General features: G+C 59.1%; 2 protein-coding genes across 2 annotated transcripts; one reads left to right on the forward strand and one right to left on the reverse strand.

Moving 5' to 3' along the window:
• Window positions 1–201: 201 nt before the first annotated feature.
• On the reverse strand, window positions 202–6,960 carry GP1BA (glycoprotein Ib platelet subunit alpha). The gene is made up of 2 exons (XM_070954672.1): window positions 6,774–6,960; window positions 202–3,680 (listed from the first exon to the last, which is right to left on the reverse strand). The coding sequence occupies exon 2, from the start codon at window positions 3,678–3,680 to the stop codon at window positions 1,443–1,445; it is 2,238 nt and encodes a 745-aa protein (XP_070810773.1). The 5' UTR covers window positions 6,774–6,960; the 3' UTR covers window positions 202–1,442.
• A 944-nt stretch (window positions 6,961–7,904) lies between these two features.
• Window positions 7,905–11,941, forward strand: CHRNE (cholinergic receptor nicotinic epsilon subunit). Its single transcript, XM_070954758.1, has 12 exons — window positions 7,905–7,984; window positions 8,068–8,207; window positions 8,314–8,358; window positions 8,596–8,699; window positions 8,775–8,930; window positions 9,057–9,154; window positions 9,272–9,472; window positions 9,601–9,715; window positions 9,798–9,912; window positions 10,690–10,888; window positions 11,360–11,490; window positions 11,578–11,941. Exons 1-12 carry the CDS (start codon window positions 7,918–7,920, stop codon window positions 11,722–11,724), a joined length of 1,518 nt encoding a protein of 505 aa, XP_070810859.1. The 5' UTR covers window positions 7,905–7,917; the 3' UTR covers window positions 11,725–11,941.
• The last annotated feature ends 813 nt before the right edge of the window (window positions 11,942–12,754 follow it).

A 12,754-nucleotide genomic window follows, 5' to 3' on the forward strand; every position in this document is an offset into this window, starting at 1 on the left:
GATGAATGCAGGATTGTGAGGGGGGGATGCAGATGGGGGGGGGGGACTGGCAGGAAGGGAGGCTCCTTTTAATCATCAAAATGCCAGCTCACCCAAGACTCGGTTTCCCTTCCGTGAAGGCCCTGGACTGAAACTGCTGGAAGGGAAGCCGCTGCCATTTCTCTGTGTTCCCACCTGGAGACCGAAGGAGGAAGAAGCAGATGGAGGCAGGCAAAGTGGTTTTATTCCAACTGGATGCCAAGGAAGAGAAACCTGCCCATGGCCTCATCCCCTCCCCACCCCCGGCCCTCCTGGCCGCACCCTGGCCCGGCTGTGCCCTTCAGCTGCCCAAAGGGGGCCTCCTGCTCCCCACCCCCACTGCTACGGGGAAGCACTCTGGGCCCGAGGTTGGCGGTGGGGGGCTTCCACAGGCCCAGCCTGCTCCACGCAGTGGCTGCAGGGTGGAGGCGTCCACTGACTTCCTTTGGAAGGCTTCCATGCACCCCATGCCAGAATCCCCCCCCCCCCCATAGGAGTCCCCTAAAGGCCTTGTCTGTTTTCCTCCTTGGAGGGACTTGGCTGGTTTCTCGGCTTTGTGGATGGCTAGCGCCCTCTGGTGGCAGCAAAGCTGATTACTGAATTTCTGAATGGTGGGGTTCACGCACATGTCTTTGGGGTCTCCTGCGTGGAGATGCTTTGGACCTTCTGCCTAGGCCTTTCAGTGCGAGGCGGCAGGGAGGGACCGGGTAGCGTGGGGAAAGGAGGTGTGGGTCTCAGCAAGGGCCTCCTCGGTGGATGAGTGCGCTGCCTCTTCCCCCTCCCACGGAAAGGGGTGGGGGTCTCGTGGGCAAGGATGCCCCAAAGGCCAGCCATAGCAGGGCAGCTTCCCTTGAGGGCATCCTGAGACGATGGCAGTCCGTGTGGACCCCGGCCTACCTCAAAGACCAGGGAATGTTGCAAAACCCTCACACACCTCCCTCTTTTCTCTGGGATGTAGGCCAGCCCTGCCTTAGCAGGCCCCTGGCCTTTGGTGGTTGGGGGCAGCGAAGGTTTTGCATGCATGTGAGCCATCAGCTGGGAGGGGGTCTGGGGAGGGGCAGAGTCGCAGCTGGGGTAGAGAGTCCTTCCCCAATCACTGCATCCCACAGCCACTGCAACTTTGTCAAGAGTTGGGGCAGGAATTGTCCAAAGGAAGATGGCACAAAAATACAGTAGTAATAACAACGGGGGGGGGGGTGTGTGTCTGAGAACAGTTGCAAGATTTGTGGGGCCAGAACCGTCACTTGGGACACTTGACTGGATTCATCATTGGGAAGAGGAACTGGGCGCCTCACACATGCATGTCTAGCCCCCCCCTCCCCTGGTTGGACTGAATTCCCATGGATTGCAAGCAGCCTGGCCAAGCCCCTCCCCCCCCTTTAAAGGGACATTGAGGGCTTCTGATCTTCCGGGTTGGTTGGCCCTTACAAAGAGGCCGCGGCGTATTTCACCCTCACAGCCCCCAGACTATCCTTTCCTCTGTCCAAGCTGTAGGAGGACAGCCTGGCCTGCATCTGTGCCCATTTTCCGGCAGAGCCAGGCAGGCTAACCAGCAGCCAGGTGACGTGGCGGGAAGGGGCCACCTGGAACTTCTTGCAGACGCGATAGATCCGGGGCCCGGGTGTGGGACGTGGGGCTTCGGCAAACTTCAGCTGCCATCCTTTGGGGGAGGCTTTCTGCAATTGCTGGGGCCTGGCCAGGCAAGACCCCGGAGCCCCTCGCACAGCTGGGCGGTACCAGCCGAAATAGAACCAGCCCAGCCAGCAGAGCAGGGCCAGAGTTAGCAGGGCCACCAACGCCAGGCATGCAAGGTAGAGCACCAGGCGCAGGAGGCAGCAGGAGCCAGCCAGCCACTCTGCATTGGACCCCTTACGAGCAGCTGCTCCGAGAACCCTGACGGGCAGGGCGGGGCAGAGACAGTGGGCAGAGGGCTTGGGGGGAGGTGGGGGAGAAAACTCGCGGGTGGAAAGGGGAGCAGAAATCCTGGGTGAGCTTTTGACATGGGTGGGGTTGGGGGTGGAGGGGCCCAGGGCTGCAGGGCTCGGAGGATGCTCGGCTGCGGTTGTCGTTGGCAGAGGGGCACTCGGGGGAAGTGGGGTGGTGAGCATCAAGGCAGTGGGGCTGAGAGCAAGTGGGGTGCGAGAGGTTGCCATTGCGGTAGGTACACGGGGGGTTGGGATGTGGGCCATTGAGGGGCCTGGGGTCGTCATGGGGCCATTAGAAGTTGCAGTTGACCTCTCCGCAGTGGCACCACTGGTGGAAAGGCCAGAAGTAACAAAGGCTGCGGTTGTCGTTGGCAGAGGGGCACTCGGGGGAAGTGGGGTGGTGAGCATCAAGGCAGTGGGGCTGAGAGCAAGTGGGGTGCGAGAGGTTGCCATCGCAGTAAGTACACGGGGGGTTGGGATGTGGGCCATTGAGGGGCCTGGGGTCGTCATGGGGCCATTAGAAGTTGCAGTTGACCCCCCCGCAGTGGCACCCGCAGTAACAAAGGCTGCGGTTGTGGTGAGGATATTAAGAACGGTGGTTGGACCAGGGCTGGTGGTTGTACGGGAGTGTGTCATTGTAGAACGTAGCGCTGAAGTGCTTGTGGTGGTTGTGAGAGCGGCACCAGTTGGGCTGATGGCTCTTCTTGGGCTGTGGGAGGAGCGCCTGGAGGCTGCAAGGAACGGTGGAGTCAGGGGGGCAGCAGCCATCGAAGGAGAAGGGGTCGGAGAGGGAGTCCAGCTGTCGCCCGCAGGGCCTCCCTCTTCTCCCACCTCCTGGCCGATGTCTCCGAGTTTACTGCAGTCAGCTTTGAAGCTCATGACGGCCTGGCCCTTCTCCTTGGGGGGCGCCTGGCAGAGGACTTTGTGGGGCTCATTCTCCGTGACCTCCTTGTCCAAGCCGTCCTGCACGGTTATGCGAGTATACACAAAGAACTCGTTGTCATTGATCCACTTGCGCAGGTAGTCCAGCCGGCAGTCACACAGCCAGGGGTTCTCCACCAGGTAGATGTAGCCATACTCGGTGCCCGAGAAGAAACCGTCCGGCACGCGCTCTAGCCGGTTCCTCTCCAGCCGCAGAATCTCCAGCTTGGGCAACTCGGCCAGCAGCTCTGGGGGCAGCGCCTCCAGGCAGTTGTCTGACAGGTCCAGATCCTTCAACATCCGCAGGCCTTTGAAGGCTCCGCCAGGCAGGTTCTGCAGCCGGTTGCCCTGCAACTCCAGGTCCTGCAGCTGCCCCAGGTCACGGAAGCCCCCCTCGGGCAGCTGGGAGAGCTGGTTGTGCCCCAATGCCAAGTGCGTCAGGCTGGGCAGCCCCGGGAAAGCAGGCAGGCTCTCCAGGCCATTATGGGACAGAAGCAGCTGCTTGAGTTTGGGCAGGGTAGCGCCGGTCTCCAGGGCTTTCAGGCTGTTGTTGGACAGGTCCAGGTCGCTCAGCTGTGGCAGGTGCTGGAAGGAGGCCAGGGCAACCTTGGCCAGCTGGTTGGAGGCGAGGAGCAGGATGCCTGTGTCACTGGGCAGCCCGCTGGGGATGCTGGTCAGCCCCTTGTCCACACAGCTCACCTCCAGCAGGTCCTTGATCTTGTTCATCTCGGAATTGCACTGCTCGGGGGGAGGCATGGTTGCCACTACAGCAACTGAGGCAGCCAGGAGGAGGGGGGCCAGCAGACCCTGCAGCATCTGTGGGAAGGAGGCCACACAGGGGGTCTAAGATAAGCCACAGCTGCTTGGACGCATTGGGAGATCGGCTGGGAATTGTTCTGACCGGCTGCAGTGGTTGACGTAGAAGCTTTCCCCTGCATCCCTCTGACCTCCGCTTGGAGAGACCCACAAGGAGAAGAGCCAGGCAGAATGACTCTCCACGGCTGGGGAAGATCCTTTACAGCCGCGGTCCCCATTCCCCAGGCTGTGGACCAGTACTGGGCCTGGGCCTGTTAGGGAAGCTTCATCTGCGCACGTGTGGGATCTGGGCTATGCACGAAACCGTCCCCCACAGTCAACCTCTCCCTGGTACCAGAAAAGTTGGGGACCCCTGCAAGCCCTCAGGAAGGAGGGGGGAAACTCCCAGGGAGTTGCTGAGCCCTGGTGCTTCCTTCTGAGCCATCAGCCCCTCCCTCGATGCAACTCTCATTGTTATTCTGAACTGAGACTTTGTGTAGCAAGCAGCAGAAAAGCAGCCAGCATTTCCTGCCATGTGGGGAGGGGGGATCTCCGCATTTGGGGCAGCCTTTCCCTTCCTCTTCTCCCACAGAGGCCCCCTCTTTCTTGCTGACCCTCTGAGGGGGACCCGGCCTTCTGGCTACTCTCCATGCTGAACATCTCAACCACAAGTGATGGATTATGCAAGACATCTATTGCCCACAGAGATGGACTTCCTTCAGAATCTACCTCCATCCTAACCATTCATCTTAATAAAAGCTGCAGGGCAATATGGGTGCAACCATAACAGATTCTGTTGGTTTCAGGCCAGGCCGAGGCCTCCGAGTTCAGCCGGGAATTAATGGACAACACTCGGACTTCGCAGACTTCAGCAGCTTCGATTCCACACCTTCCAAATATGTCTTGTGGCTTTTAACGCAGGAAATGCACCAAAGCAACAGCTAAAAATAGGGCCGAGGCCACTGTGATATCAAAACGGTTGCTGAATAACCCTAATAGGCCCGTAATTATGAACACCTGCATTCAATATTCATTCATCATGTGTTTTTAATAGGCTGTACACCGCCCTGAGTCCTTCGGAAGAAGGGCGGTATAGAAATTTATTTATTTATTTATTTATTTATTTATTTATTTATTTATTTATTTATTATCAAATGTTACAGATTACAGCATCTTTCAACCTCGGCAGTTTGTGGCTGGGTGGACTTCCAACTCCCAGAATTCCCCAGCCGGCACAGCTGAGAGTTGAAGCCCACCCAGCTTCAAGCTGCTCAGATTGAGAGTTGCTGATAGAGAATTATAACCGCCTGATCGATCGTATTCCTCCTTTTCTGCAAGTGATGTAGCACCAGGATGTGCAAAGTTTCTGAGGCGGAGAAAAACTCCGGTTTCTGTAGAGCGTTTGAACCCAGAGCCTGACGCCTTAACATCCCAGAGCCGTCGTGGCGCAGCGGTTAGAAGGCAGAATTGCACAGGCTAATTCTGCTAACTGCCGACTGCCAGCAGTTCAGTTGTGACCGGTTCAAGCTGGACTCAGCCTTCCATCCTTCTGAGGTTTGTAAAATGAGGAGCCAGATTGTTGTTGGGGACCATAGGCTGCCTATGTAAACCGCTTAGAGAGGGCAGTGAAGCGGTATATAAATCCGTGGCCTTCTGGCTGCTGCTATCTGAGGGCTCAAACAGGATGGGGCTCAATGGAACCACGTTGCAAAAAGAGGCTGGGGTCTGGACCACATAAAGTAGCTGAAACCTCCCATCATTACAGGAGGATTGTAATTTAAATAAAGCAAATCTAGTGGGGGGGGGGTTTGTCCTCACCCTAAAAAAAATCTTAATAGATTAGTAACCTGGTTGAACAGGTTAGAGGTGGTTTAATATTTCAGAGGAATGGCTTTAAGTAAATACACCACTGGCAAAACAATACTGATGTTATCTTTCCTGGGTCAGCAAACTGGAATTTTATCCCACCTTTATTTATCCCAAAGGTGCTCTTTCAAGAGGCAACTGGACTTTCTGGGTTTTCTTTTTTCTTTTCCTTTTGCTCCTCATCCAAGAAGCTTCTTCAACTCTGACTGGATTATTAGCTGATTAGCTCCTTTAGTTGGCAACAACATCCCATCCCATCAACAATTCACAGGACTTTGCCAGCAAGGCAAATGGGACCCAGATGAGACCATGGCTTCCTGTGATGCGACTTCCCTTTTCACCTGCATTCCAACAGCCGAAGCTGTGAAAAAGGTAGTGAAAAAATGGCTGCTACAAGGAAGCACTTTAAGTGCCAGAACCAACTTCAGCCCAGACCACATATGTGCCATGCTGGACCTCTGCTTGACCACTACCTACCTCTGGCTCCACACCCATTTGCACCACTCAGGTGACCCTGAAGACACAGATAAACCTCCAAGTGGCCTGGATGACTCTCTCAAAGGATGCAACTGACCAGCTGTCTTCCATTCCCCACCACTGGGTCAGAGCTGAAGAAGCTTCTTGGATGAGAAGTGAAACGTCGTCAAAGAAAACCCAGGAAGTCCAGTTGCCTCTTGAAAGGGCACCTTTGGGACACCCAGGACCTGGATGGCTGAGAGTCTCCGGAGACGTTTAAACTATTTACTTAAGCAAAATGCTTTTGGGCCAAGGGAAGATGGTGCCAAGGCCAGCGGGCAAGGGCTCCTCTGCCTGGAAGACGGAGGTGCCTGGCGGGAGGTCTGAGAAGCCAGAGGCTGCCCGGAGCCTCCCTGGTTTTAAGCAAGGGTAGCCGGAGCCCCGTCCTGCCCTTTGGTCTGGCAATCCCGCCACTGAAAGTTGGAGGAGAAAAAGGATTCGCCCTCCTGCCCGCCCTCCTGAGGGGAATCTCCAAGCAGCCGAAGGCCCTTCCTGCTCAGGTTCCAGCTCAGCACCAGGACCTGTCTAGTTGCACAAAGCTGCAAAGTTGCCACCTGGCCACAGTCCCCCCCACCCAGCCCAAAGCTTTCCGGCCTGCTCTGCACCCGTCCTGAGGCCCCCACCGGGAGTCTTTTGCTGGGTTTGTGGCTCGACCCTCCTTCGAGCTTTCCACGGCTGATTTCTGCCTCCATGAACCTACCCCACTGCCTGCTGCTGTTCTAGGCAGCCTACCTCGCAGGGCAGGTGTTCTCCGCTTGCCCTCCTCCTTCTCCTCGTCCCTTCACACCGGATCCGACTTTCCCTCGATGGGCTGAGCTGCTGGCGCTGAGGCTCCAAGCGGCAGTTCAGCTGTGCTGCGATGCTGGCGCTGCCGGCCTCTGAAGGGGCATCCAAGATGAGCAAAGGCCGGAGTGGGGCAAATCAGTTGGCAGAGGAGCTCAGAGAAAGGACGGTGGTGCCTCTCCCTGCTTAGTCACAGTGGTGGTGTGAGTGCCACGTCCTGCTCTCCCCACAGGAGACCGATAAGGCCAGCTGCTGTGGGGGAAGGATGGGGCTTTATCAATCTGCCCAGATGCAGCCCTTCCAGTCCTTCCTTCCCTTGATCTCTGCCCCCCAGCACGGCCTGGGAATGTCAGTGGGCCTGGGGAGTTGGGGGATGGGAAGAAGTTGCTCCCCCTCTCTGGCAGAGGTGACCCGTCTCCTAGTTCCATCCTGGCCCCTGGACAGGTCTGGCTTCATCCGTATGCATAGCCGGTCACAGAGACAAGCCCCCCCCCCCTCCCGGCGGCTCAAAGCTCCCCCACCTCCCACTTCTGCCCCTTGGACCACAAACGGCTTCCAGGAGTTGGGGCTGCCCCATCGGTGGAGAGGTTTAGGAAGGGACTGGACAGCCATTTGCCTGAAATGGGATTGAGACTAGACAGACCTCCAAGGTGCCTTCCAACCCGGTTGTTATTCTAAGTGTTGTCGCTATGCGTTGTGGGAACGCAGAAGATCAGTTCTGTGCAGTGGGACGGATGTGTTTCCACTGGCCGTTTTCCCTACCTCCCCCCACCTTGCTAGAACCGATGGACCATTGGGTGGCAGAGTCTTTGGCAAGTCGCGGGGCTGTGGCCAGCTGCCACCTCTCCGGGCCTGCTAGTGGGGCGCTCCCAGCAAAGGACCCCAAGGATTTCAGGCCAGCTCACTGGTGCCCTTCATCTCCAGCTGCTCTGCCATGGATGCCAACAGGCATGTGCCAACAGGTGCTCTGGAGCCTGGCAAGCAAATGCCTCTGATGCTTGGGGGGGGGAGGATATCCGGTGCCCCCTCCTCCCAGCCAGGAGCAGACTCAAAATAACTCTTCCCCCTCCGCAAAGCGTCTCTCAGACTGGCCATGCAGGTGGTGGGCACCCTGGCCTGGGGCTTCTGTCTGGGGCTCCTGATCGGCTGTGCGGCCCTCAGTAAGGAGCTGCCAAGGCTTGGCTGTGGGGTGGGGGTAGGGTTGCTCCCTGGAGTCTCATCCTGCCCCCCCTTCGCCCCCCAGGTTCCCCAGAGAGCAACAAGGAGCGCAATCTCTACAACCGCCTTTTTGACAACTATGACAAGTCCCAGTGGCCGGTCCAGAGAGTGGACGAAGTGCTCCAGGTCTTCTTGAAGCTGACCCTCACCAACCTCATCTCACTGGTAGGGGGGCCCTTTCCCCACCCCTGGAGGGAAGGGGAGATCCAGGGGCTTTGAGGGAGTTGAGAAGCAGTGAAAGGCGTGTTCCTTCCTCCCTCCCTCCCTCCAGAATGCCAAAGAGGAGACGCTGACCACCAATGTCTGGATTACTCAGGCAAGGACGACCCTGGGGGACTGCCCCATCCTGGACCCCCACTGACTGCCCACTGCTTGGGGCTCCCTTGGGGGGGCTTCATCTCCCACCCAGGCAGCCTTGGCAATTGACCTTCCAGGTCTCTGGGGCAGCAGCGGAGGCTCGGCTTGAGCCCCACCCCACTTGGCAGGGGGCTCCGGAGGGGTTCTGCCCTGCCGAGAGAGGGTCACCTCCACTTCTTTCCCCTCCTGGCCTCAGCAATGGGTGGACTATCGACTGAACTTCAGCAAGGAGGAATATGACAAAGCGCTGCGGGTCCCGGCTGACCACGTGTGGCTGCCAGACATCGTCCTGGAGAACAAGTGCGTGGGAGGGCCAGGGGAGCTGCCGAAGGGAGGTGCCTTCCTCCTCCTAACCTTAACCCTTCCCCCCACCAGCATTGATGGCAACTTTGAGGTGGCCTATTCCGCCAACGTCCTGATCTCCCACGGGGGGGAAATGTACTGGCAGCCTCCTGCCATCTTCCGCAGCTCCTGCCCCATCGAGGTCACCTTCTTCCCTTTTGACTGGCAGAACTGCTCCCTCATCTTCCGGTGGGTCGGGGCCCCCGTGACTCTGGGCAGGGGGGCATCTGCGACTCCTTGCTGTGCCTTGGGGATTGCTGAAGGAGAGTGGGAGGCCCGGCCTTCCCCCGGCCTCCTGCTCTTCTGCTCCTCCAGGTCCAAAACCCACAATGCCCGGGAGGTCGAGCTGCAGTACGGCCTCAGCGACACCACCTTCATGCCAGTGGAGGAGGTCATCATTGAAGACTTCACAGGTAGTGGGGGAGGGGGCCGCCAAGCCAGGAAGCAGGGACTGAGGCCTTGGCTCCCCTGGCCTTGGGGGGCCCTGGGGAGCTGCCAGCTGCAATGTCTGGGGGGGGCTTCTATTTCAGAGAATGGGGAGTGGGCCTTAATATATCGGCCGGCCCGCCGGGTCTTGGCCCCCATCGCCGGGCTGGAGGCACCAGGCTTCTCCGAGATCCACTACTTCCTCATCATCCAGCGCAAGCCGCTCTTCTACATCATCAACATCATCGTCCCCTGCGTGCTCATCTCCTCCCTGGTGGTCCTGGTCTACTTCCTGCCCGCCCAGGGTGAGCTGCCGGGGGGGGGGGGTGTCACACAGACTGGAAAGGAGGCTGCTGGTTGGGGGGAGAGGGAAGGGCATCGGGAGGCCCTGGGCAGCCTCGTTGCTCTCACCCACGAGATTCCTGCCTGGCAGCTGGTGGCCAGAAGTGCACGGTCAGCATCTCGGTCCTGCTGGCCCAGACGGTCTTCCTCTTCCTGATTGCCCAGAAGGTGCCCGCAACGTCACTCAGCGTCCCCCTCATTGGCAAGTGAGTGACTGTCAGCCTGCCTGGTGGGGTGTCCCCAGGAAGCGGCCCGGCCCACCCGCTGCTTTTCTCCTCCCGCTGTCAGGTACCTGCTCTTTGTGATGACGGTGGCCACCCTGATCGTCACGAACTGCGTCGTGGTGCTGAACATCTCCCTGCGCAGCCCCAGCACCCACCTCCTGTCCCCCAGGCTCAAGCGCGTGAGGAGGGGAGGCAGGGAGGGGGGGCTGCTGCTTGGGGGGCAGAAAGTGAGGCCAGGGTGCTTTGGCTGAAGCCAAGCAGACGGGCACCCTCTCTTAAGTGCCGAGGGATGCTGAAGAAACCCTGCAGGTGGTCTCGTGGCGGATGGCTGAAGACTTCAGAGTGGAACCGGCTGATGGCCTTGCCCAGGCTCAGGATGCAAAGCGAGCCTTCAGGGTCAATCAGGGCTGGTGGACTTCAATTCCCATGATTCCTCAGCTACCTTTGGGGGGGGGGTGTTTCTGGAAGCTGACCTCTTAAAGCAGCCAACGTTGGCCGCCTCTCAGCCAGTTTAGAAAATCAGGGGCTGAAGAAGGGGGGGAACTCTGCCAGCACCTCCATACCCCCCACCCCACATCACAGGGTTCCTCCCAGAGGGCAGGAAGGAAGAAGCCCAAAGGCAAGGCAAGGCAAAGAGGGGAGCGAGGAAAGTCATTTGACCCATTCAGCCACTTTGTTTTGCCCTGTCAGTATAACAGGCAGCCCCTCTCTCCCATTTCCCCATCTGCCAGGACCCCCCTGGTCCTCAGACAATTCACTGCCGATGCAGCTTCTTTCGGCCTCCTGACCTCTCCTGCAAATATTTTGGGCCTCAGCCCAGCAGCTTCTGCACATTAAGACACGAATTTTAACATCAGTAGCAGCTTCAGTTTCACCTGCCTCTCCTTTGGCTTCACCCACAGAGGGGAGAGGGGTCTGGGTACACCTGACTGCCCCTTCCTGTTCTCCCCCCTCAGCTCTTCCTCAAGATCCTCCCGCACTACCTGGGCTCCACCATTGCCCCTGCAGACGACGAGTTCCAGGGCGCCCCCTGCCCTCGGCGCTCCCTCTCCATCTTGGTCAAGGCTGAGGAGTACATCCTGAAGAAGGCCCGGAGCGAGGTCCTCTTTGAGCACCAGGGCCAGCGCCACGGGCTGCAGAGGGTGCCCGATTACGGTGCGGGACATGGGCAGCGGGCAAGGGGCAGGGGGGCTCTTCCGGAGGTCTTGCTTCCCACTTGCCTGGCTGCCAGCCGACTCGGCAAGGACCACACGCCCTTGCCCTGCGCTGCCCTGAGAAGGCAGCCAGTCTCCCCATTCCTGAGGACACCCGATGCCCGTCAAGCCCTTGAAATCGTACACTTGACGGGGGGGTGGGGGCAGCGGGCAAGGCTCGGTTTAGGCCAGAGGTCTTTGACTTTGCCTGAAGCTGCCAACCTTTTGGATATGAATGCTACCTTGGCTCCTCACTCACGGCCTCTGCCAGGTCCCTGCCTAACAGGTGGTGAGCAGAAATGCCCCCTTGGAAGGAGCGTCAGGGCAGTGCTGGCACTCATCGCCCAACACGCTCCAGAAAAATGACCGGAGAGCTTCGGTGCACATGCAAGAGATGAAGGCTTTGCACTACCTTCATTCTCCCCCCCCCCAGATGGGCTGGACGTGCAGATGACCACCATGCTGTACAAGAACCTCTCCAGCCTGGCTCCAGAGATCAAGGAGTGTGTGGACGCCTGCAACTTCATCAGCAAGAGCACAAAGGAGAAGAACAGTGACGGGGCGGTGAGTCAGTGGGACCAACCCAAGAAAAGCTGCCTCCCCACTCTGCTCCCCCGCCCCACCCCGCTGACCTTTGCCCCTCCCTCCCAGGAGATGGAGAACTGGATGCTGATCGGACAGATGATTGACAAGCTCTGCTTCGGGCTGGCCATCCTGCTCTTTACCATTGGCACCCTGGCTATCTTCTTCATGGGACACCTTAACACGGTGCCCGAAGACCCCTTCCCCAGCCAGTAGGGCGAGGGGCTCCTCTGCAGCCTCCGGCCAGCCGCGAACAGCCTCACCACCTCTCTCTCGTTTGGTATGGGGGACTGTGCCATTCTCAGCCCCAGATGCATCTGGGGGTCAGCAGCCGCCCCTTCTGCTCAGCGATGAAGGGCTTTGTGCAGCCCCAAAGCTTGCACCTGTGTGTGGACACCAGCCTGCTTCATTTGAATAAAAGCTTTGAGCCCTTCTTTCTCTCCAGAATTTCCTCTTTCGTTTTTTCCCTTCCCCCCTCCCCGGGGCAGCCAAGGACAGGCTCTCCGGCTGGGTCTGGCCAAAGGACTTTGGGGTGGCTCCTCACTTCCACCTCGGGGTCCCTCGCATCTGGTCGCTCAGCCCATAGCCACGGGGCCAGAGGCTGCACAGGCCCTCTTTGTGGCTGGCAAGCCTGGAGGCTCACTTGCTGCACTGCAGTTGGACAACAAGTTTGCCCCTGTGGAGCCCCCCCTCCGCCCCCCCCCGGCTGCCTCGCTTGGCAGGGCAGCAGCAGACCAGACGGAAGTCACGGAGAGCGCCTGGTGCCCCGCAGGGGAAGGGCTGGTCCACCATGCATTTCCAAGCTGCCTGCAGTCGAGGCGGAAGAGCCCCAGGTGACAGCCTGCCCTTCATGCCTGGGATGTGCGGATGGCAGCCGGGGGAGGGGAGCACCCCAGCACCACGTGGGCCGTCACAAGGCAGCCCTATCCAGCGCGCCTTCTGTCAGAGCAGGGCAAGGGGACAAGGCCGGCTCTGTGCGGCTGCTCTGCCCCGCTGCCTTCTGGAACAAGGCCTGGACGGCTTCCCAGCTGCACTCGGTTGTGCCTCCCTGATCACGTGCAGAGGGGATAGGGGATCTCCCCAGGCAGGACCCTGCCCCAGTGGGAGGCTGCATTGCCTGCCTTGGGAATTCAGGGACCCCACTAGGACAGGGCTGAAGGCCTCCCTGAGAGGACGACACTCGGTGGGAGCCCCTAAGCGCCCTCCGCCTTCTGCCCCTCCTCCGGCCCCACACAACACATGGAAG

This window comes from Pituophis catenifer, unplaced genomic scaffold (assembly GCF_029215685.1).
Source record: "Pituophis catenifer annectens isolate HBS135680 unplaced genomic scaffold, rPitCat1.0.hap2 SCAF_15, whole genome shotgun sequence".
Classification (NCBI taxonomy): domain Eukaryota; kingdom Metazoa; phylum Chordata; class Lepidosauria; order Squamata; family Colubridae; genus Pituophis; species Pituophis catenifer.